Below are 23,227 nucleotides of genomic sequence, written 5' to 3'. Positions count from 1 at the left end.
TGGCAGCATTGGTTTTTATAAATCGATTTTTTTTTTAATTAAATTGTTTAAACAAATTATATAAACAAATTATTTTGCAAAAAGAAAATATAGTTGTATCTTTTTTTCGGTTATGCCATGGTTATGCTATGAATCCAAAAGTTAGTTTCATGTTAGAAACGCTGTGTAACCTATGGGCCTTAAAGGATTAAACAATTTAATAAAAAAAAATTCGAATTTTAAATAACCAATACCACCATTCGATAGTAATTATTTATTACAAAAAAGGTGTGCAAAAGATAAGCAGAAATCACATAGCTATTGATTTATTTTCTGATAATAATATATTGTCAGCTTACTCGAAAAAATTTACCATAAATGACATGAACTTTCAAATCTCCGATGTTCACCAAATGTATAGTTCAATTTCTCTCATGAGCACCACCCACCAATTTTGACTCACTTAAATTTAAATTATTAAACTATAGATTCTATTTTTTTCCTTGCATCATTTGGGTCCTAAAAACAAATAAGCACTGAAAAAAAAATTCTGGTTAGGCTATATTTAACATTACTTTCTAGTTATGTTAACCAGAATTCTAGTTGAATTAATTAGAATTCTCGTTAAAATAACCAGAATTCTGGTTAACCTAACCAGAATCAAAATGTTAAATATACCCTAACCAGAATTCTGTTTATTCTAACTAGAATTTTTTTTCAGTGAGGTGGTCAAAAAAAGGAAAATTTTAATTTCTGACCACCCAAGCAGCACGGTATATTCCCTGAATATCCGTTGAATACCACAGTGGAATATTCTCATGATCTACTAGGAAACTCAAAATGTCCGCATCATGCCCAGGTGAAACGATTCTACGGTAATAACTCCACGGAAATTCCTCGAAAATTCTATATGGAATTCCGCAAAATTTTGAAAGTATTCCTTTCGTAATTTTGCGAATTTGTTTGGAAGAATTCCATACAGAATTGCACAAAATTTTCAATAAAATTCCACAACTTTATTTTTTGCTGATTTTTTTGTGATTTTAACGGTAGTTGAATTTCTCGACTAATTTTTTTCAATGTATCCACCAGCAGTTATTTTAAAATTACAAAAAAATCAGTAAAAAATACATTCAATAAAAAAACTAGTAGATTTGACTACTTTTTAACTACCCTGCATAGTTCAATAGGTCCTTAACTGAATTTAAAAAGTTGTATGGACTATTAAAAAGTAGTTAAAAGAACTAAGAATTTAGTTGGGTCAAGGAGATTTTGTAATTGTTCTAATTTTTGAAGTTGATTTAACTACTTTTGTTAAGTACAATTAATTACTAATTTTTAACTCCATAAAAAATAGTTAAATTGACTACACGCACATAGTTAAAATAACCAAAAAAGTAGTTACTTTTACTACTTTCAAGTCAGTTAACTAAAGGTAGTTGAGGATTTCGGCTAAATTTTTTTCAGTGTACAGTTGTGAAATTCTAACAAAAATTTTGTGCAATTCTGTATAGAGATTATGTGTGTAATTCTTATAAAAAATTCGCAAAATTACAAAAGAATTTCTTTCAAAAATTTTGCGGAAATTTTTGCGGAATTCCGTATATAATTTTTACGGAATTCCCGTGGAGTAGTTTCCGTAGAATCGTTTCACCTGGGTGGGAATATTCCATAGTGACATTCAGGGTATATTCCAGTGACATTGAGGGAATATTCCACGGTTACAATGAATTTTTTTTTAAAATGTGTTTTTAATCTTCCATGCTGATTCAAATAACAATTTATAACGCACATTTCTATTATTTCAATACTTAAAAAAAAATTCAATATAACCGTAGAATATTCTCTCAATATCACTGGAATATTCCTTTAATATTACCCTCAATGTCACTGTGGAATATTCCCATGATGCGGACATTTTTATTTTCCTGGAAGATCATGGGAATATTCCACGGTGGTATTCAAGGGATATTCAGGGGATATACCGTGTGCTGCTTGGGCATTTTAGAATTTTTATTTTTTGAAAAAATTAATATTTTTGAAAATCCATGCGAGAAATTTTTTAAGCCTCATTAAAAAAAAAATGTGGAAAAAATTTGAAGATGAAAAATACTTAAAATCTAATTTCTAAAATTCTGCTAAATAAGAATTTGACAATTTTTAATTCGACACCACAAAAATTTTGATAGATATAATGTGGAGAATATTCATACATCCTTCACTTGGGTACCAAAATAGTCCCGGTTGACGATATTGAAAAATGAAATATATTTACAATTAAAATACACTTTTTTTGGTAATTTAAAAATTTTATTATTTTTATTTTTTAATTGTAAATTTTAAAAATCATCCCTATTTTTGTAGGGTTTTTTTTTTTTGCTTTTATTGTAATGTTAATCCCCCCACTAGGTGAATGTGGAATTTCCATATTGTACTCTAACCGGCATCCAAAGTTGCACAAGGCTTTGAATCTCTTTTGCTCTGATCGGGCAGTCGAGCCAGTTCTCAGTGGCTTCGTGTATAAGCCACAACTCTTTATTTTCTTTGCTCGCGTTGTCATCGGTCTTCTGTGGTCGTGTGGACCCTTTGGGAATTGCACAAATGACAGAATCTCAGTGTGGTCCACCTTTAATGTCAATATACTCAATATAATCTGTTGATTTTCAACAGATATTTTTATTTGTTTTATTTTATTTTTTTTTTAATTTTAATTTTAATTAAAATTGTGTGACGTTCTTCTATTTATAATAAAAAAAAAAAAGGTTTGTGTTTTAACTTTTGTGTTATGTTAATTTACTCGCAAATGGATGAAAATTCAGTGTCAAAGGATGCTTTATTGTGTTTGTTTTTAACAATTAAGTGCAAGTGTTATACATTTTAATGAGTTTTCCTAATTCTTCTTTGGAATACAGCTAATTAATTTTTCTACGTGAGTTTTTCTTTGCAATGTCGTATAAGAAAAGCGGAAACAATGATTTTGTTCTTTAATTTTTGTTACAATTTTTAACAAAAAAAAAATGACAAAAAAAAAAAAATTTTTCACTAATTCAATTTCAGATCGAAAGGAATTTTTTTCGAACCAAATATAATTTTTTGAATTAAATAAAAAATTACAATTAAAAAAATATAAATATATATTTATTTGTTTTAAATAAAAAATTTCTTTGATACAAATATATAATTTATTTAAAAAAAAGTAAATATTTATTTAACTCTGAGACATTTATATTTTTTCTCTTCAGGTAGAGAGAGATAGTAAATTTGTAACAATAAAATAATAATAATATGAATAACTATTTAAACAATAATAAAACAATTAAAAATTTTTTAAATTTATAATTATTATTTTAATTATAATTATAACTATATAATTATTTAATGTGATTATTACAAAAATATTTATAATAATTATAATTACTATAATAAATAATTTGTAAATTACTTATAATTAATGTATCGTTAATTATTTACAAATTGTTTAATGTAATTATAATGAGATATTTAATGTAATATGTAAATTATTAAAAGTTTTGATAAATTTATTTAAACAATATACATCACAAAATATTTTATTTATCGTTAAAAATGCAGATCTTTTAATTGATTCATTTACGAAAGTTTACAATAAAATCACGATTATTTATACAACTTTTTTTAAATAAAAATATGAGTCATGCAAACAATAAACTATATTAATTTTATCAGTTTTTTTATCAATAAAATTAAAAAAAAAGTATATTCGAAATATTTGAAACTAAAAAAATGAACTTTGCTCTTGTTTCTGACTAATGACTATTAGTCACTAGAAGTACATTAATTTTTCTTGTGGGACAATAGAATTTTTTAACAACAATCAATTTTCAAAATAACTTATAAATAATATTATTATTATTATTATTATTAAAATTATATTATTATTATTATTATTATTATTATTATTATTATTATTATTATTATTATTATTATTATTATTATTATTAATAACATGATATAATAAATATTGTATTATATAAAATAGGAACTTTTGCAGAATTTTGCAATTTTTTTATTTTCTTTAAAACAATTTTTTTTTTGAAATACATTCGTTAATTTAGAAATGCAGGTGAGTTTTTTTTTTTAAACGAACAAATTTTTTTGTCTTTAATTGTCGTTAAGAGCATTTGAACCTTCGTGACGTCACAAATCATGGCGCATGACACGCAAACTTCTCAGGTATGTGAAAAGCACAATTTTGAATATTTTTTAAAAAAACCTTTTGGAAAATGTTCAGAATAACATAGACTCTGTCTGTTATGTTCGGAAAATTCAAAATTTTGCGTTTAAAACGTTTTTTAAACAATGTTAAGGTCACAAATCATGGCGCATTACACGCAAACTTCTCAGGTATGTGAAAAACACAATTTTGAATATTTTTTAAAAAAACCTTTTGGAAAATGTTCAGAGAAACATAGACTATGTCTGTTATGTGCGAAAAATTCAAAATTTTGCGTATAAAACGTTTTTTAAACAATGTTTAAGTTGGTTGTCACAAGTAAGGAAAAATACACGAATTGCTTATATGTAGGCATTGTTTAAAAAACGTTTTAAACGCAAAATTTTGAATTTTTCGCACATAACAGACAGAGTCTGTGTTATTCGGAATATTTTCCAAAAGGTTTTTTTAAAAAATATTCAAAATTGTGTTTTTCACATACCTGAGAAGTTTGCGTGTCATGCGCCATGATTTGTGACCTTAACATTGTTTAAAAAACGTTTTAAACGCAAAATTTTCAATTTTCCGCACATAACAGACAGAGTCTATGTTATTCTGAACATTTTCCAAAAGGTTTTTTTAAAAAATATTCAAAATTGTGCTTTTCACATACCTGAGAAGTTTGCGTGTCATGCGCCATGATTTGTGATGTCACGAAGGTTCAAATGCTCTTAATGAAATAGTTTAGAATCGATATTGTAAATGTGAAAACAACCACGTGTTGATTGCGCAGAATAAAATAATTTTCTACTGCATGATTCTAGCCCGCAAGTTATATTATACCAGTAATATAAAAAGGTCATAAAACCCCGGTTTTATATATATATATATATATATATATATATATATATATATATATATATATATATATATATATATATATATATATATTATATAAAACATATAGACGATTAATTCCCATTTACGACTTAAATAATAATTATCATCGGTATCTGAATATTTTAATTTTTCAATTATCTTTTTCTTATTGCTTTTAAATTAGGTTTTTAACTATTTTAACTGTATAGACAAAAAAAAAAAAAATTTGTTTACTTAACTAGTTTTAATTGAGACGAGAAGGAAAAAAAATTCGTGATTCATCTCTTTTTTTTCATATATTACAAAAAATATAATTTAATTTTTTAAAAAAAGTTGTTTATAAAAAATAATAATTTTTTAATTAAACTAATTTTAAATGACGATTTATTGAAATTGTTTTACAAATTTTTTGTTTGTTAAAAATATATATTTAAATTAAAAATTTAAAAAAAAAATTTATTTTTGAAAATTATTGTAAATTAATTTCATTAATTAATTATGAATTATGAATTAAATTTTTCAAAAATAAAAAAGATATTTGTCTTTAAAAATTTGATATTATTCTTTGCGAAATTCAATATTATAAATTATATATAGAAACTTCGTATAGGTGGACCTTATGTTATATAATTTGAAACAAATTCTTTGATCAGAGTGATTAGAATGAGAAAATATTGCGCAATCTATAGACGTATTCATTATTGGCGTAATATTTGCCAGATTTTTTCCTTTCTTTCTTTTCTTTTTTTCCTTTTCTTTTTTTTTTTTTTTTTTGAAGTTACCTCATCGAGTCCGAGGTTGCCTTATGTAGACCACACAGAACAATAATAATTTATCCCAAGAAATATGTAGCGAAATAAATAAATACGTTTATGAATTTCGCTCACAGTTTTCATTTAGGCGATGTGATATTAATTTTAGGAAAAAAAATTTTATTCATTAAAATGAAAAAAGTGATTAAAAAAAAAAACATCTAGACAATTGAATATTTTTTAAAAAATGCGTAAAATTACCATTATGGGGTATTCCACGTGAGATTTTCATTTAAAATTTCTTTTTGACTGGAACATTTTTTTTTCGAAATTTTTGTGAAAAATAAGAAAATACGTGTTTTTTGATTTTTTTTATTTGATAAAAATTATGAAAGTTATGATTTTTTTAAGTTTAACGTCGTCAGTAGCCGAGTAATTTTGAAATGCATTTTTCTCTTCTATACTGACAGATAAAAAATAATATTTAAAATATTAAAGAAAAATCGAACAAATTTCACATTTATAATATTATTTGTTATATCTGTTAGAGCTTTAGAACAGAGGAAAACACATTTCAAAAGTACTCGGCCTCCGAAGGCGTTAGATTTAAAAAAAAAATGCTAACTTCCATAATTTTGATTAAATCAAAAAATAAAAAACTACGTATTTTCTTATTTTTTCATAAAAATTTCAAAAAAAAAAAATGTTCCAGTCAAAAAGAAATTTTGAATGAAAATCTCACGCGGAATTCCCCTTATATATAATTTTATAAAATTGTCACCTTTTGCATTTATTTATAAATATTAAAAAGAAATTTTTTTATTAAATTTATAATAAAGAATAAATAATGTAATAAATAATAAATGTAATGTAAAAAAAATTTCTTGTATACATTTTTCTACTATATGACATTGTAATGCCACGAAGGAAAAATATTATCTATTTTTCTCTATGCTTATAATAATTATGATAATCACGTTCACTATAAGAAATAACATTATATTCTTTTTTGAAAAGCATCCATCATAAAACAATTCTAATGAAATTATATTCTTCTTTTTTTTTATCGAATGAATTGATTTTAGTTAGCAATTCAGATGACGGCAAAAACAGATGAAAAAGTAAAGAGATATTTTATTTTCAATCTCACATTATAAAGACTGCATATTACGTGGAACTTGATAGAAAAAAAAAAAAAAAAAAAAAAAGAAAATTACAATACATCATGCAAATTTTTTTGGCTTTAATAATCCCAAGCCCTAAATTCCTACTATGACTGCACTCGTTTCATAAGCGAGATACGAATAAATAATCGAGCATTTAACTTTCCCAATATTTTTTCGTATATAATAATTTTCATTGCAACACAATTTAAGTTCACTTTTTTTTTTAAAACCATTAATTGAATATTTAATAAAATAATTATAATAAATCGTTAAAAATTAAATTTCATTTCCTTATAATAGTTTTTAATAAAGAGGCAATAAATTTTCTATTTCACCCGAATAAGAAATAATACTAAATTAATAAGAAATAAATATTAAGAAAAATTTTTATAAAAATAATAACAATGCTATAAATATAGTTATATAAATTATAAAAATAAAACAAAAATTTATTAAATAAAAATAATTATACATCTTTAAATAGTTATTAATGTTTATTATTAATTAGTTAATATACTAATAGTGATTAATAATAATTAATTAATCTTTTAATAATTATTAATTAATTAATTAATTAACTAATAATAATTAAAAACAAGAAGGGGTGGACATTTATATTACATAAATGTGATATGTTCATTTCACGAACATTTTGCTTCCTCGCAGAAAATATTTAATTTAATTTACATTAAAAAAAAAAAATTTTAATACTTTTAATTTAATTTATTTCAATTTTGATTTTGCATTTCCTGAAGAAGTTTTTGTTAATTCGAATTTATTTACATTTTGTTGACGTTAAAAATAACGATTAATTTTATCAAAAGGTAAAATATATAGATCAATCAATTAGTTTCTATGTAAGGAATGCAATTTGGCGTAAAATTTTTGAAAATTTTTATTAAGAAAAAAGAAAAAAAAGTTTTTTAACAAAAACAAAAAATAAATTTTTTTAAAAAAATAAAAATAATGATTTCATCTATAAATTTAGGTAAAATATGAACTTAATATAGGTTAAAAAATTCGTTTTAACGCAAAGAATACATTTTTTTAAAATAAATAAAGTGAAATTTTTATAATAAAAAGCTTTTTTATCAAAAAATGTATTTTTGACTTTTTGAAAAGAAAAGTCCGAAAAAAAATTGTGGGGATATTTTTGGAAATCCTTGTGTCCGATTTTTGGTATTAGTAAGTAGAATTAGCATACAAAATTTCAGGGCGTTCCGTCAACATTTGTTTGAGATAATTTGTACACAAGAAGCGGTGCCATACACACACATACATCCGGACATTTGTTCCTCATGTCGAAATATATCTATATTAGTTAAAAATGTATTAAAATAATTGATTTTAGGAAGTTCGAAAATTGTCATCACTATATAAAGCTTCCTACGAGAAAGCAATAAATAAAATAATTATGAACAAAATAAAGTTGATGGAAAAAAATCCAATTAAACAAAAATAAATCGTAATTATGGTGATAAATAATTAATTACATATTTTGAAATGAAAATTAATTAATTAGATAATTAAAATTGAATTGCATATTTGTTCATTAATTTATAATTAATTAGTTAATTAACAAAAGTTGCTGGTAATTTTATTTTATTTATTTTTTTTTATTGTTTCCTCGCCGATGTTTGGTCATCATTTCTTTCAAAATCAAACTTTCAATTTTCATTTTCCGGTGAGAAAGAGTATGAATCATTTTCTTATAATTCGCATCAAGTGAAACCTGAGTCTCCTTTTCCCGCGTTGAAATCACACACAAACTAACACATAAATGCAGTAATATTACGACATACGTGTTATACTTTTGATTTCTGTTTGTATAATTTTACTTGTTTATTATATTTAATTGTCACGCATTAATAAATATACAAATATAAATTACAAACACATATTTCTATTAATTTGACAATTTTTTTATCGGAAATTATTTAACAACAAAATTCGAGGAATTTGTTTTTTTTAAATCGAATATTAATATTATCTTTTATTTCGATATATATATATATTGAGATCAAGGAGATTTATATAAATGAGAAGAAATAACTTTCCTTTCGATCGATAAAGATTTCGTTCAGCTACATTTATTTCATCGTTTTCGGATTAAATTTACCTTTTAGTTATTCTTTACATAAATAATTTTATATTTTATACGCAGTACGTTTTGGATCCAATAACAAAATTATTAATAAATTTTTTTAGTTATTCTGAAAATAAAAATATAATAATTAAACATAATATTTTATTGTAATAAAAATTATATAATATTAATATAAAAATTTATTATATTCTTGAATTATATATACATATAAATTGATTTGAAACTTTCTGGTTTGAGTTAGTGAAAAAAATTAGTCAAGATCATTTTTAATAGAAAAAGATAATAATTAAGTATAAATTACAATTTTCATTAAAATTAATAAAGAAGAAATAATACTTTCTCATGGGACGACATGAATGAATGAATTTAATTTGTACAGATTATATAATATTGTGACTCAGTGTTAGAGAGAGTGGAATATACATATTATGTTGTTTTTTTTTAATTTTATCACAAATCAATAATAAAATATTATATAAATCTGTGACTAGATCTTTTACACAATCTGTGCGTATATAATAGATAATTTATGTAAAATAAGATACAATATTTTCTTTTGAAAATTTTTTTTTATATATTATACGAGAAGTTCAAGTGATCTTCAGGGTCAAGGTTATTTCTTAGTAAAAAAAAAGAAAAAAAACGCGTCCTTAGAAAAATATAAAAATAAATCATTCTCCATTGAACACAGTCAAAATTCTATTATATTAAGTTACTTCCGTTATTTGAACACCTTGAACACAATCTTTTATTTTCATTTGAGACAAATAAAATTTATTTGAATTAAATAAAAATATATTTATCTTTAAAGCCTAATATGCTAATAACTTTTTATTTGTTTTAAATAAAAAAGAAAATTTATTTAGCACAATAAAATTTTCATTTAAATCAAATAAAATTGAGACAAAATATATATCTTTTCTCATGGGTGTGTAAAAATTTAATTTTTTTCAACTTTTAAATTATCACTTAATTTTTAATATTTTTTATTGAATTATATTATTGAATTATTTTATTATATTATTTTATTAAAAAAAAATTCACTATTTTAATTTTCACGTATTTTTATTTCTTTGTTGAAAAATACAGAAATGGATCCATCAACAAATAGCCCGGTGACCTCAGTACCATCATTGGAACTGAAAACAAGGAGGGCTCAATTTCAAACTCAAGCTTCAACGGTTGATACGAGAAGAAGGCATGCGGTTTGTGTTCGTAGAGCTTTCAAGAAATATGGACCAAAAAAGAATCCAAACGTTATTTTGGATGGACTCAATATGACAGTACCAAAAGGAACCATGTTAGTATATAAATTTTATTTTATAAAAAAAAAAATTGTGCAATTTTTTAAAATCTATTTGTTGAATTAAAATTTTAATTTCTATAATAGGGCAAGTGCACCAATAATTGAGGTTCATAATTTTTTTTTTCAATTTTAATATAGAAGAAAATTTAAAAACAATAATTTCTAAATAATTTTTACATTTTCAACTCATGCTTATATACTCAACTAATTGTACTAAAATAATTATTCCTTTAAAATTATAATATATCCAAATTCGATAGATCGAATTGTACAATTTTGGAAAAAAATTATTTTGAGTTAAAATTTGTTGTTAAATAATAATTAATAAACATTTTGTATTTTTTCTTAAAAGTTAATAAACAATATTGTAATTTTTATTCAATTTTTATAAACAATAGCTCATTTTTCTCTTTGTAAGATTGTCTATATAATTCAGCTTTTGTGTTTTTAATAAATAATGGTTTGTTTAAAAAATATAAAAAGTAAAAATTTTATTTGTTTATTAAATTTTGAACAAAATATTTTTAATAATATTCAACAAACAGAATTTTTGTAGAAAATCTTTTAAAGAGCAAAATGAGTCATTGTTTGTAAGAATTGCATAAAAATTACAATAGTTCACTAACTTTTAAGAAAAAATACAAAATGTTTATTAATTATTATTTAACAATAAATTTTATCTTAAAATAATTTTTTTCCAAAATTGTACAATTAGAACTGTCGAATTTGGGTGTAATAAATTTTAAATGTATTTTTAGTTCTGTTAAAAACTATTTTTTAGTTTGAGTTTATGTTAATGGGTTGAACCTCCTTAAACACTTTAATTTTTTTTTTTTTTGGGACGCATGATATTATGTTCTAAAAATTATTAGTTAGAATTTTCATTTTATGGAATTTTATTTGTCGCATAATTATTTTTGAGCTGAATTTTTAATTGTTTCAATTAGTATTTTGCAGAATTTTCATCAAAACGATTTTTCATACTACAGAATTTTTACTTAACCGAAAAATCATTTAACAGAATTTCTAATTGATAGAATTTTCATTTGTCCGAAAATGCAAATGGCCGAACAAACAATCGACAGTAAGATTTCGGCGCGATTTTTAAAATCAACTAATCAAAAATTATCAGCATAAAATTGTGATTGGTTGATTTTAAAAATCGCACCGAAATCTTACTGTCGATTGTTTGTTCGGCTATTTGCAATTTCGGACAAATGAAAATTCTATCAATTATAGAAATTCTGTTAAATGATTTTTCGGTTAAGTAGAAATTCTGTACTATGAAAAATCGGTTATATGGAAATTATATCAATTGTTGAACTTCCATAAAACACTTAAAATTGAAATGAAAATAAGATTATTTACTTATAAGAAATTTGTAATATAAGTCGTTCACCTAAAAATTTGAAAATAAAATGGAAAATATAAATAGTTTATTTATTATACTTTATTTCAATTTGCATGATAATTAGTAAACAAATATCCAATTAAATAAAACTGTGATTGTAGTAGTTTTGAACTATATTTTATGTTGACAAAAATATTTAATTATAATTTGAGGTTATGTACGTGTATTTTTATCACTCTTTTTGTTTTCCAATAATTAATCAGAATTAAATTTATATAATATATTAAATTGCAGTTTAATCCATTATTTTCTAAAAATAATATAAAAAAATATCTATCAATTTGTCGACTTGCATTTGAAATTCGCGGCGAGTTGCTGCGCAAACGTGCCAAACACGTGTTGCGACGTTGCCACGTTTTCATGTCTTCTACACTTACTATTATTATTATGACAAAAAATCAAACTTTATTATTTATTTACCATGGACGTAAGAAGTAAATGGACCCAGCACGTTGTATGTTTGATAGACAAGGGGGGTAAAACCGATCTTCGGTGAAGGGTGAGGCATTGGTGGAAGTACGTTGATTGGCCGTTTAGTACGCTTGCGCCGGCGCGCGTAATTTAAAACGAATAACATAATTATAAAAAGTAACTTGTAATAAAATCCGTAAATTTCAATCTAAAAAAATATGTTTTTCAAAAAAGTGTCCATTAAATTAATTAATAACATTTTTCTGTAAATATTTAATATGAAACAGATATTTTCCAAATACAAAACAATATGCAATAAATAAAATATAACACGATATAATAATGTTATTAATAATACAAAATGAATTATAAAAAAATTAATAAAAATAAATTATGAATAGATACATTTAAAAGAAATATGATCAACTATTTCTATAAATAATGAAATTAATAATTAAAAAATGTCACATAAAAATTGTTAAAAACATAACCTGTACCGTGAACAAACAGAGAAACACGAGATAAATACTTACCTGTGATATGTCACATTTTTCTTATTTCCATTTGTTTTAATAGTCCGAGAATTTTCACACGTTTTAATAATGCATTTTTCATATTTTTTTACCATGTTTTACTTATTCTAAGATTATAATAGAATGCATAATTAAAACCGCTAGACACATTGTCAACAAACAATAGTCGATTTCCATTTTGCATCGTCTGCTATACACGACGCAATGTTCGACCAATCACAGAATTTCCACCAATTCATGCGCACTGAACAGTTCTCCTCTTACCTACATGAGTCCCCACCCCGCAACTTTGTGCTGGGTCCATTTACTTCTTACGTCCATGTTATTTACTCAAAAACTATGTGGTAAACATTCTTTATATTGTGCAGTTAATAAATATATCATATTTTCTTCATGTATACCAACTTTCAGATTTTTGTGTCATTTCCATCACACTTTTTTCCTATGGTTTATACACGTTCCCATAAGAGCCCATGTTAAATTGGTCATATATTTTATTTTTTTTTTCTAAAAAACTACGTGGTAAAAAATTCTGAAAAAAATCATAACTTCCTAAATCAATCTAATGAACAAACTGTCAAAATTTGGTGCCTATTATGTTAAATGAAAATTCGAGCAAATAAAAATTGGAACAAATAAAAATTCTGTGAAGTGAATTTTCGGTTATATAAAAATTGTGTTTAGAAAATCGTTTTGATGAACATTCTTCAAAATACTAATTCGCACAAATAAAAATTCGGCTTTCGTTAAAATAATTATAACAAATGAAATTCCATAAAATGAAAATTCTAACTAATAATTTTTAAAACATAATCATGCGCCCATTTTTTTTTTTAATAAAAATAAATGTAAACATTAAACTTTATTACATTTTTCGTCCAAATACCTATTATTAACGGTGAAATTCAAATTTTTAAGTACATTTATTTCAGAAAAAAAAATATAAATAAATTATCGACAATTGGTGCACTTTATCTATAAAAATAAATTCATTTGAATTAAAGAAATTAAATGTTTGAATGTATAAATTTTTTAATAAATAAATGTTGAATTAAAATAACAATTATTCTTTTTCTGTATAAAAAAAAAAAAAAATTTTTCAATTATTAATCAACTTTTTAAAATTCATCCATTTTCTAGATACGGTCTTTTAGGTGCAAGTGGCTGCGGTAAAACAACATTACTCTCATGCATTGTTGGTCGAAGACGTTTAAATTCGGGTGAAATCTGGGTGTTGGGAGGTAGACCCGGCTCAAAAGGCTCTGGAGTTCCAGGGCCACGAGTCGGTTATATGCCACAAGAAATTGCACTTTATGGGGAATTTTCCATAAGGGAAACATTTATCTACTTTGGCTGGATTGCTGGAATGACAACAGAGCAAGTCGATAGTAAATTAGATTTCTTATTAAAGGTATAATTTATTATTTTAATCAATATTTTCATATTTATTTATAATTATATAATTTATAAATCAGGAACAAAAAATAATTTAAATTATTGTTTTTGAAAAAAAAAAAAAATTTTTTTTTCTAAAAAGAAAAACAATTAGAAAAATTTGCTCTTTTTTTTGCCCTTGAAATTACTATTTTTAAATAGTATAATAATATTTTATTAAAATATGCATACAAAGTCGTTTCTTTGTCTTTTGAATAATAAATTGCAAATGAGATTAAGTTATTCTGAGGTCAGTGCACTTGAAGTTAAAAATTCATGGAAGAGTGCATATCAAGATCTTTCAAAAAGCTTACCTGCAGTCAACATTAACATTATAAGTACGAAAATTCCTCAAACAAACGACAAGCCTTCTTTTAGATGCGAGTTTATATCCTTTAAAGCGTTATATATATATATACTCAAGACCGGTTTTCAACTATAAAATTTAAAGAAGCCAACTTTTGGTTTCTCATTATAAAATGAAAAGAAAAACATTGTTCTCTTCTTTTTTTTTATTTTTTATGCCCGGATATATTGTAATGAGCATCATTCATAAATTAAATTCCACTTTTACATGACTCTCAAAGTAATGTATACTCATTTGTTAGAATGTAACATTTCTTTTTATCAGCATTTTTTATTTCATGAAATTAAATGCAAATTTTGTGCAAAAAAAAATAAAAATAAAAATTACTCACATCTTTATAAATACGATTTACGCCGAAAACTGAATTCATAAACAAAAAAAAAAACAATTAAGGAACATTTTTCTTATAATTCATTGGAACTTGAATGTTAAGTTTTTATTGCCTTTGCAATATCTACTCTATAACCCTGAAAAACTTTCCTTACGCGCGTTACAAAATAATTACAACATAGGAAATAACTTTCTATCTGAATTCATATAGTCTTGGAAATTCTGTTCTTTAGAAATATTTATATATTAAATTCATTAATGATTTTTTTTAACTGGCTTGATTTTTATTTTTGCTCGATTTTATAATTTTTATTTTTTGGCTCAAATTTTTTCTTTGAATCAAATTATATATTTTAAATCCAAATTATCCTTATCCGAAATTTTTTTAATACTCTATTTTTGACCAGAATGTAATATTAATAAAATTATCATCGAGTTTTCTTCAATTAAATCTCTTTTTTTATCTTTAAAATTTTTTAACTAGAATACCATTATTAAAAGAAAGTAGATTTAAATTGTTTTCTACTCAATACACTTTTGATTAAAATTTCTTTTTCCACAAAATTATTATATTTGTCTCCAAACTATTTTTTTTACAAAAAAAAAACAAAAAAAACAAAAATGATCAATTATTTTAAATAAGTTGATTTAACCGGAATTTTTTATTGTTTTTTGAACTGAAAAATTGTTTTTCATTCAAATTACCTTGAATTCAATTTATTTTTCGACTGAAATTACTTTCAATTCAAATTAAGACGTTTGACCTAAATTTTTTTTTTAACCGCATAATCATTCAAATTATTTCTTATACACAATTTATTATATCTTTAACCCAAAAAATGCTTGGAGCCAAATATAATTACAATTTTCATTTTCTTTTACCTGCAGCTTCTTTTTAAATTTAAATATTAAATTATAAAATAATATAAAATTTATATTTGTTCATATAAAATTATTATATATAGTTTTTGTTTGCAATTTCATTCACTTTTTTTTTTTATATAAAATAATGAATTTTAATTTTAAAAATAGAATTTCCATAACAATAATTTAGAGAAAAATTTGCTTTGAATTTTCTTTTTTTTTTTTTTTTTAGTTTTTGGAATTGCCCTCAGAGAGTCGTTTTGTAAAAAATCTTTCGGGCGGTCAACAAAGGCGAGTGTCATTTGCGGCAGCTTTATTGGCTGATCCTGAATTATTGATACTTGATGAACCAACAGTGGGTGTTGATCCTGTTCTTCGTAAAAGTATTTGGGATCATTTGGTACACATCACCAAGGATGGTAATAAAACAATTATAATAACGACACATTATATTGAAGAAACAAGACAAGCCGGTATTATTGGTCTCATGAGAGGTGGCAAATTTCTTGCCGAAGAATCGCCAAAAAGATTAATGGAAATGCACAGGCTGGATACATTGGAGGAAGTTTTTTTGAAATTAAGTAAACGTCAAAATATGGGTCTCAGACGAAGAAGTAGTATTCTCAGTAGCGTTACTGGTGTACTTCCAGAAGCCGTAAGAATTAAATTTCTTTTTTTCTTTAATAATTCTAATATATAATATATTTAATTTTAATTAATTATTAAGATTAATGATTAATAAAAAAAAAAAAAAAATTTATGAAAGTTTTTTTCAATATTTGTATCTAAAGATTTTAAATGAAAGAAAGTTTACTTTTTTTTAATTTTAAATTTTATTATAAAAAATTTTTTTGTATCCAAAAATAAATTAATAATTTATTAAATGTTTAATGTATTTTTTTTTATTTTTTAGTAATAATTAAAAAAAAAATTTATAGACCAAATAAAAAATTATTTTCTTCATTTAAACGTTCTGGACTTCAGGCACGTATATTAATGATAATTTAATTTGTAATTTTTAATTAATTAAAAAGTGACTAATATAAATGGTTGTAATAATTTTTAATAATGAGGTGCAAATTTTCAAAAGTCGATAAATCAATTTTTCAAAAAAAGTCTAAATAAATGCAGATTTAACATATTAAAGACCTAACTAATCGATCTATTACAGTTGAATTCAGGGATAAAATTTTATTAACAAAGAAATTTTAATTTAAATGCATCTTGGTTTAATCAAGATGATTTATAATTTTAATTCTTTTTACTAGAAAAAATTACCAAACTATAAAAATTCTCTAATTACGATAAACTTTAATTAAAAACAAAATGTCTTAAATCCAAAAAACATTTTTACACGGAAAAATAATAAATATCAAATTTTATAATTTTTTTCAAATCATGGAAAATGTGGTAAAATACGAAATTTCCATATAAGAAATACAAACTATTTTTTTTATAAAATTTACAATATTAAAATTTGGTAATACGTATTTGATTCATTACTAAATGTTACTTATTTATAATCCCGTATTAAATTTATCAAAGTTTTTCTAAAATTTAGAATTTCTTGTTTGGAAATTATATTATTCCATATTATATAATATGGAAATATTTTCCATATTTTACACGATTTGAAAATACTTTTATAAAATGTTATATTTATTTTATTTCCATGAATATATATATATATATATATATATATATATATATATATATATATATTATATAAATAATTTATTACAATTTTTCTTCCCAAAAATTAACATCTAGTTGCTTATGTGAGAAATGTCATTTGTTTAAATTTCTCAAAATATTAAAATATAGTTTTATCAATTTTTGAAAACTTACTTCTCATATATATTCAAATTTCTTTAAATAAGCATACATGTAAATTACATTTGTTTGAAAAAAATTCTATAATTAATTATTATTGAACACTTAATTTTAATTTTTATTTAATTTTAACCTACTTTATAAAAAAACAATTATATGAATTTTATTTTCAAATTTTTTCCTTTCTTCCAATAAGTAATTATATTACGATTTTCTTTTTCGATTGAAAATAAAATAATTATGTAAATATAATTACGAATAATTTACAGACACCAGATGATGAAATGAGCGGAGAATTTGGTGATAATGTCAGTATTTCTAGTCGCAGGAAAAGTATCGTCGTGACTGAAGAGCAAATTGTAAGAATAGTTATTTAGTTTATTTATATAGGATATAATTAGTAAAATTATTAATTTCAATTTTATAATATAAATAAATTAATATACCTATATGTATTTTCATAAATTATAAATTATAATTTGATTGAAATATTAAAAATTATTTCGTAAAATAAAATATTTCTTGAAATTAAGAAAAAAAAATTTTTTTTTTTAAACACTTAGGCAGCGGAACTTCCACCAGAGGAGGAAGGGAACTCTAGTTTCAAAATGCTCGATCCAAAACATATGAAAGCTTTAATATGGAAAAATTTTCTATGGATGTGGCGGAATGTAGGGTAAATATTTTAAAAATATATATATATATATATTGTTTATTATTTTAGAGAATAAACGATTCTTTAATAATTATTTAACAGTTTTTTATTTAAATATAAAATTTTCTGAAATTATGATTTTAGATTACCCGTTTATTACTATAAATAAATTTTTTATATTAGTGTCAGTATTTTTAATAATATATTTCAATTAATAATTAATAATTAATAATAAATAAATAATATTAATAATAGTAAAATAATAATAATAATAAATAATTTTAATGATAAATAAATTGAATCTAAAATAAATGAAATTAGGTAAAAGAATAATAAATTGAATGAATGAATTTATTATTTCAGAATAATGGCATTTATAATTGGTCTACCAGTTTTGCAAATAATTTTGTTCTGCGTTTCAATTGGTAAAGATCCGGTTGGTTTAACATTGGCAATTGTAAATAATGAATTAAATAACAGTATGGACAGATGCATTCCATCGGTGGGTTGCGATAGTACACGATTAAGCTGTCGATTTTTACATCATCTTGAAAAACGAACTGTTCAATTTCTTCCATGTGATACGGATGATGAAGCGAGACACGCCATTACGAAAGGTTGGGCCTGGGCTGCTATTTCATTCCCATCGAATTATTCAGAATCCTTACAAAATAGAATCAATGATGGAGCAAATGCTGACGAAGCCAGTGTCGCTTTTTCTGATATGAATGTCGTTATGGACATGTCAAGTAGGTCAAATCTTCATATTTTATTTTCATTTTTAAATATAATTAGCTTCATTATTACAATCTTTATTTATTGAATAAAATAGACATTTTTTTTCTGATGCTACAATTTGCAATTGAAATATTTATTTAATAAATATTTCATAATTTTGTAATCTATATTTTACTATAATTTCTTATATTTAATTTATTTTTTAAATAAAAAAAATAATAATAATATTCATAAATATTTATATTGAAGAAATATTTTTAATTTCATTTATTTTTCAACTTTTTTCACATTTACTTTTTTTTTCACTGTGATCGTATTTTAAATTTATTTATAATTGAGGAAATTTTATTTTAATTATTAGATCAACAAATTGGTCAACTTCTTCAGAGGGATCTATTGTATTCGTATCAGGACTTTGCAAAAGATTTTATAGGTGCCTGTAACTATAGCGAGAAATTAGCAACGCTACCTGTAAATGTAGGATATTAATTTTTAATTATTACTAAAATTTTATTTTTCCAATTAAATTTGTTCGTCATAGCTTAAAAAAAAAATTTTTTTATTTTTTTTAATAACTCATTAACGCTCATGTTCAGCGAAAAATAAAAAAATATTCAAGAAATTTTTATTTTTGTTAATAGGAACGTTGATGAAAATTGAAATTTTTTCCAATGCGGTGTTCTTTTTTAAATAAAGCAATAATTTTTTTGATTTGTTTATACAAATTTGTATAAAATATATTTTTTTATACAAAAATTTTAATGTCTTATTACTAAAAATAAATTTCTTGATATTTTTACTTTTCTCGTGGGTTTAACAATTGGTAAATTTCATATAGAATTGCCCAAATATAAATAATAAAAATATCATTATTTTTTTTCTTAATATAAATAATATAAATTATATTATAATAAATGAATTTTTTTATTCAATTAAAAGTTTCTATTATTTTTAAATACGCGATTCGTTTATTAAATTTTGTTTTACATTCTATTCCGCTTTATATATACATATTATTTAAGTTCAATATACGTAATTGCAATTTATTCTTTCTAATTAAAAAAAAAAATGTTAATTCCATAAAATGAATTTTTAACTTTTCGTTCAACTTTTAATTTCGACAATTTTTCATTTTAATTTAACAATTTTATTACAGTTCAAAACTCCGATATATGGAACAAAAGAGCCTAATTTCACAGATTTTGCAGCTCCTGGAGTTATTCTAACGTGAGTGTATTCTCGTTTTATTCGCAAAAATTTAAACAAAAAAAAAAACAAAATAAACAAAAATTAGAATTGTACAATGAAAAATTATAATGAAAGTTGAAATTTTTTTTCTTTTAGTATCATTTTCTTCCTGTCTGTTGCACTCACTTCGGGAGCTATGTTACTGGAAAGAAATGAGGGTCTACTTGAAAGATGTTTAGTTTCCGGTAAATTTTGATTAAAAAAAAAAAAAAGTTAAGAATAGAAATTAAATTTCTTCTAATATTGTTAATAAATAAATAAAATATATTTCAGGTGTAACGGGGACAGAAATTCTGTTCGGACAGGTCGTTACACAGTTTATGGTGATGACTGGTCAAACAGTGATGGTTTTGATTTTCGCATTTGCCGTGTTCAACGTCACGTGTGAGGGAGATTTAGTCTTGGTGACTATTCTCACAATACTTACTGGATTGTGTGGAATGTGTTTCGGTAATTTTACTCTTTTATTTAAAATAAAATTTAAATGTTAAAGTTAAATTAAAAAAAAAAAACAACTTTTATTATTATTAATTTATTAAATTTACAATATTTATTTATTTTTCATAATACATAATAACATTAATTTGAATTTGATTTAATTTATCAAAATTATGTTTTATTATTTTATACATTAAAAATCATTAATTAAAGCTTTTTTATTATCTAATTAAAACATTGATTAAAATTTTGATTACTATTTAAAATAATAATTTAAATCTACTTTTAATATAAATGTGAAACTCGATGAATTTCTAAATTCATTGACAATAATATTATCGAGTAAAATTATTTAATGATATTATCAAATTATTTTATTTTAAGATAATAATCATCTGAAATTGAATAAAATCATTTGAAATTTAATTATTTCTAAAAATTTCAACTAATAACTCTTCCAATGTTCAATTATTTTTAATAATTTTAATATTTCTTTAAAAAAGTTTTAAATAAAAACTCAAAAATTGAATTGTTGTCAGAATTTTTTTTTTATTGAAATTTTTGTCCTACTTAATTAAAATTTTATAAATTTACGTCATCTATTTTGTAATATTCGAAATAAATTTTCTTGATAAATATTCCTGTAGAATTATTCTTATTAAGAAATTTTTTTTTCACCTTTGTGAAATTTTAATAGTAATTGAAACAGTGAATTGAATTTGTATGAAATGATTATTAAAATTTACAGGATTCGTTGTTGCTTGCTCGTGTGATAATGAAAGAAGTGCAACGTATATGGCAATGGGATCATTTTTGCCAATTGTCATGTTATGCGGAATTATTTGGCCTATTGAAGGAATGCATCCAGTTTTGAGATATATCAGTTTCATTTTGCCATTGACCAAGAGCACAGAATCATTTCGATCAATGTTGGCGAGAGGATGGACAATCTCAGAGGCAACGGTTTATGAAGGATTTATTGCCACTTTCATCTGGATTATCGTTTTTCTAACAATCGCAATATTATTACTTAAATTCAAAAAGGGATAAATGGGAAATTGTTTTTCCTTTCTTTGTTTTTTTTTTTGTTGTTGTTTGTAACACCAATTCCAATTTGCCATTATAATTGACCATTTTTTATTTTTGATGATAAAATGTTATCTCATTATGTGGTTAATTTATATTGTAATATTTAGTATATGAAGAGCTTAAAATTACTGAAACTGAGAAAGTTTAAACTAAGTATAAATTTATAGTTTTTAATTAGACATTATAGCTGATGTTATAAAGATAAGAAAAAAGAGTTTTAATCATTGAAAATGAAATTAAATGGAAAAGAATTCTTTTAAGTCTTTTTTTTGTTTGATTGAAAAGTGTTTTGTTCTGCGGAAAACTTTTTCATCTTAATATGTTAAATCAAAATAAATGAGTGTATATTGTGTGTCAATAACGAATTGCTCAATGCGATGTAATATATTTATTATTTTGTTTAACTTAAAAAAACAAATTATTTATAAAACAAATGTCTATATACATTAAATATTGATAATGATAACAATAGAATAATATATGTAAAATGTTGATTTAAGGAAACAGGGTTAATTGCTCAAGGTTAATTTTTTAATTAAATTTCCCATTTTTTTCCCCGTAAATAATTTAATTATTTTAATAGAATAATAAATTTGATATTAGCGATTATAGTATAATAACAGCGATTTTCAATAAGTAGAGCAATATTCGTTATGCAATTGTTTGTACAGTAATGGTGCAAATGTTTCTTTATTTTGGTTAAAAAAAAAAAACATTAACAAATTTAGTAGAAAAGCATTTGTATAAAGCAAGAAATAAAGATATTTACGAAATTATTATTTTCTGTAAAAAAAATTTGTAGAAACGAAAATATATATTATATTTTTAAAAAACAAAATTTAAATATAATGTGATTATTTATCTTTTCATTTCTTTTTTTTTTATTGTTTTTCATATAAAATTTTCATGTATAAAAACTATAAAATAATTTTCCACAAATAATGCGTAAATTTACATTGCAATCAAATTTTCTTTAATTAACATTAAATAATTATATGACGATTAATTTTCAAAGTATTTTCAATTTATTTCAATATACATTTAATGCAATTTTAATTTATTAAAAATAATTCAGAATAATTAATAAATTTTAATAACAACCAAAAATGCTCACCTGTATAGTATAGTCTATAATCAGGGGCATGGGGAATTCCCTTATTATAACAATTACTACATAATTTTTAAATTTAATTTCGTTATTATGATTTAAAATATATTAAATAATACGTTTAAATCTCAATGTAAATAAAAATTTAATTTAAGTTTAATTCTTATTTATGTACTATATTTACGTTTTAAATAATAAATATTATATTAATAAATCGTATTACTTTTACCGCTATAATTGAAAACTCAATTATTCAAGCATATGATTGGCTGAAAAATAATCAATTGATAAACAAATATGTAATTATTTTAAACAATATATTGAAATAATTAAAAATATTAATTAAAATATTTTTTTGATTGGAAATAAACATGAAATATTATATTT

At 22.6% G+C, this 23,227-nt stretch overlaps 1 protein-coding gene across 1 annotated transcript; it reads left to right on the top strand.

The window, feature by feature from the left end:
- The first annotated feature begins 2,447 nt into the window (after positions 1–2,447).
- LOC127283569 (ABC transporter G family member 23) lies at positions 2,448–22,570 on the top strand. Its single transcript, XM_051308532.1, has 12 exons — positions 2,448–2,908; positions 10,165–10,375; positions 13,877–14,147; positions 15,964–16,386; positions 17,834–17,923; positions 18,128–18,240; positions 18,583–18,968; positions 19,319–19,434; positions 20,114–20,184; positions 20,302–20,390; positions 20,479–20,655; positions 21,392–22,570. Exons 2-12 carry the CDS (start codon positions 10,167–10,169, stop codon positions 21,691–21,693), a joined length of 2,247 nt encoding a protein of 748 aa, XP_051164489.1. The 5' UTR covers positions 2,448–2,908; positions 10,165–10,166; the 3' UTR covers positions 21,694–22,570.
- The last annotated feature ends 657 nt before the right edge of the window (positions 22,571–23,227 follow it).

The sequence above is a fragment of the Leptopilina boulardi genome, unplaced genomic scaffold (genome assembly GCF_019393585.1).
Source record: "Leptopilina boulardi isolate dan_hultmark-lab unplaced genomic scaffold, ZJU_Lbou_2.1 LbouV2_310, whole genome shotgun sequence".
NCBI lineage: Eukaryota > Metazoa > Arthropoda > Insecta > Hymenoptera > Figitidae > Leptopilina > Leptopilina boulardi.
Note: the sequence above shows the minus strand (reverse complement) of the source record. Positions and strands in the feature narration are given on the sequence as shown.

Bases quoted from the DNA above. Each gene is read 5' to 3' on its own strand.
- LOC127283569 (XM_051308532.1), top strand. From the start codon at position 10,167: ATGGATCCATCAACAAATAGCCCGGTGACCTCAGTACCATCATTGGAA. The intron at 14,148-15,963 runs GTATAATTTATT...TTTTTTTTTTAG, and splicing joins AATTAGATTTCTTATTAAAG to TTTTTGGAATTGCCCTCAGA. The intron at 20,391-20,478 runs GTAAATTTTGAT...AATATATTTCAG, and splicing joins TGAAAGATGTTTAGTTTCCG to GTGTAACGGGGACAGAAATT.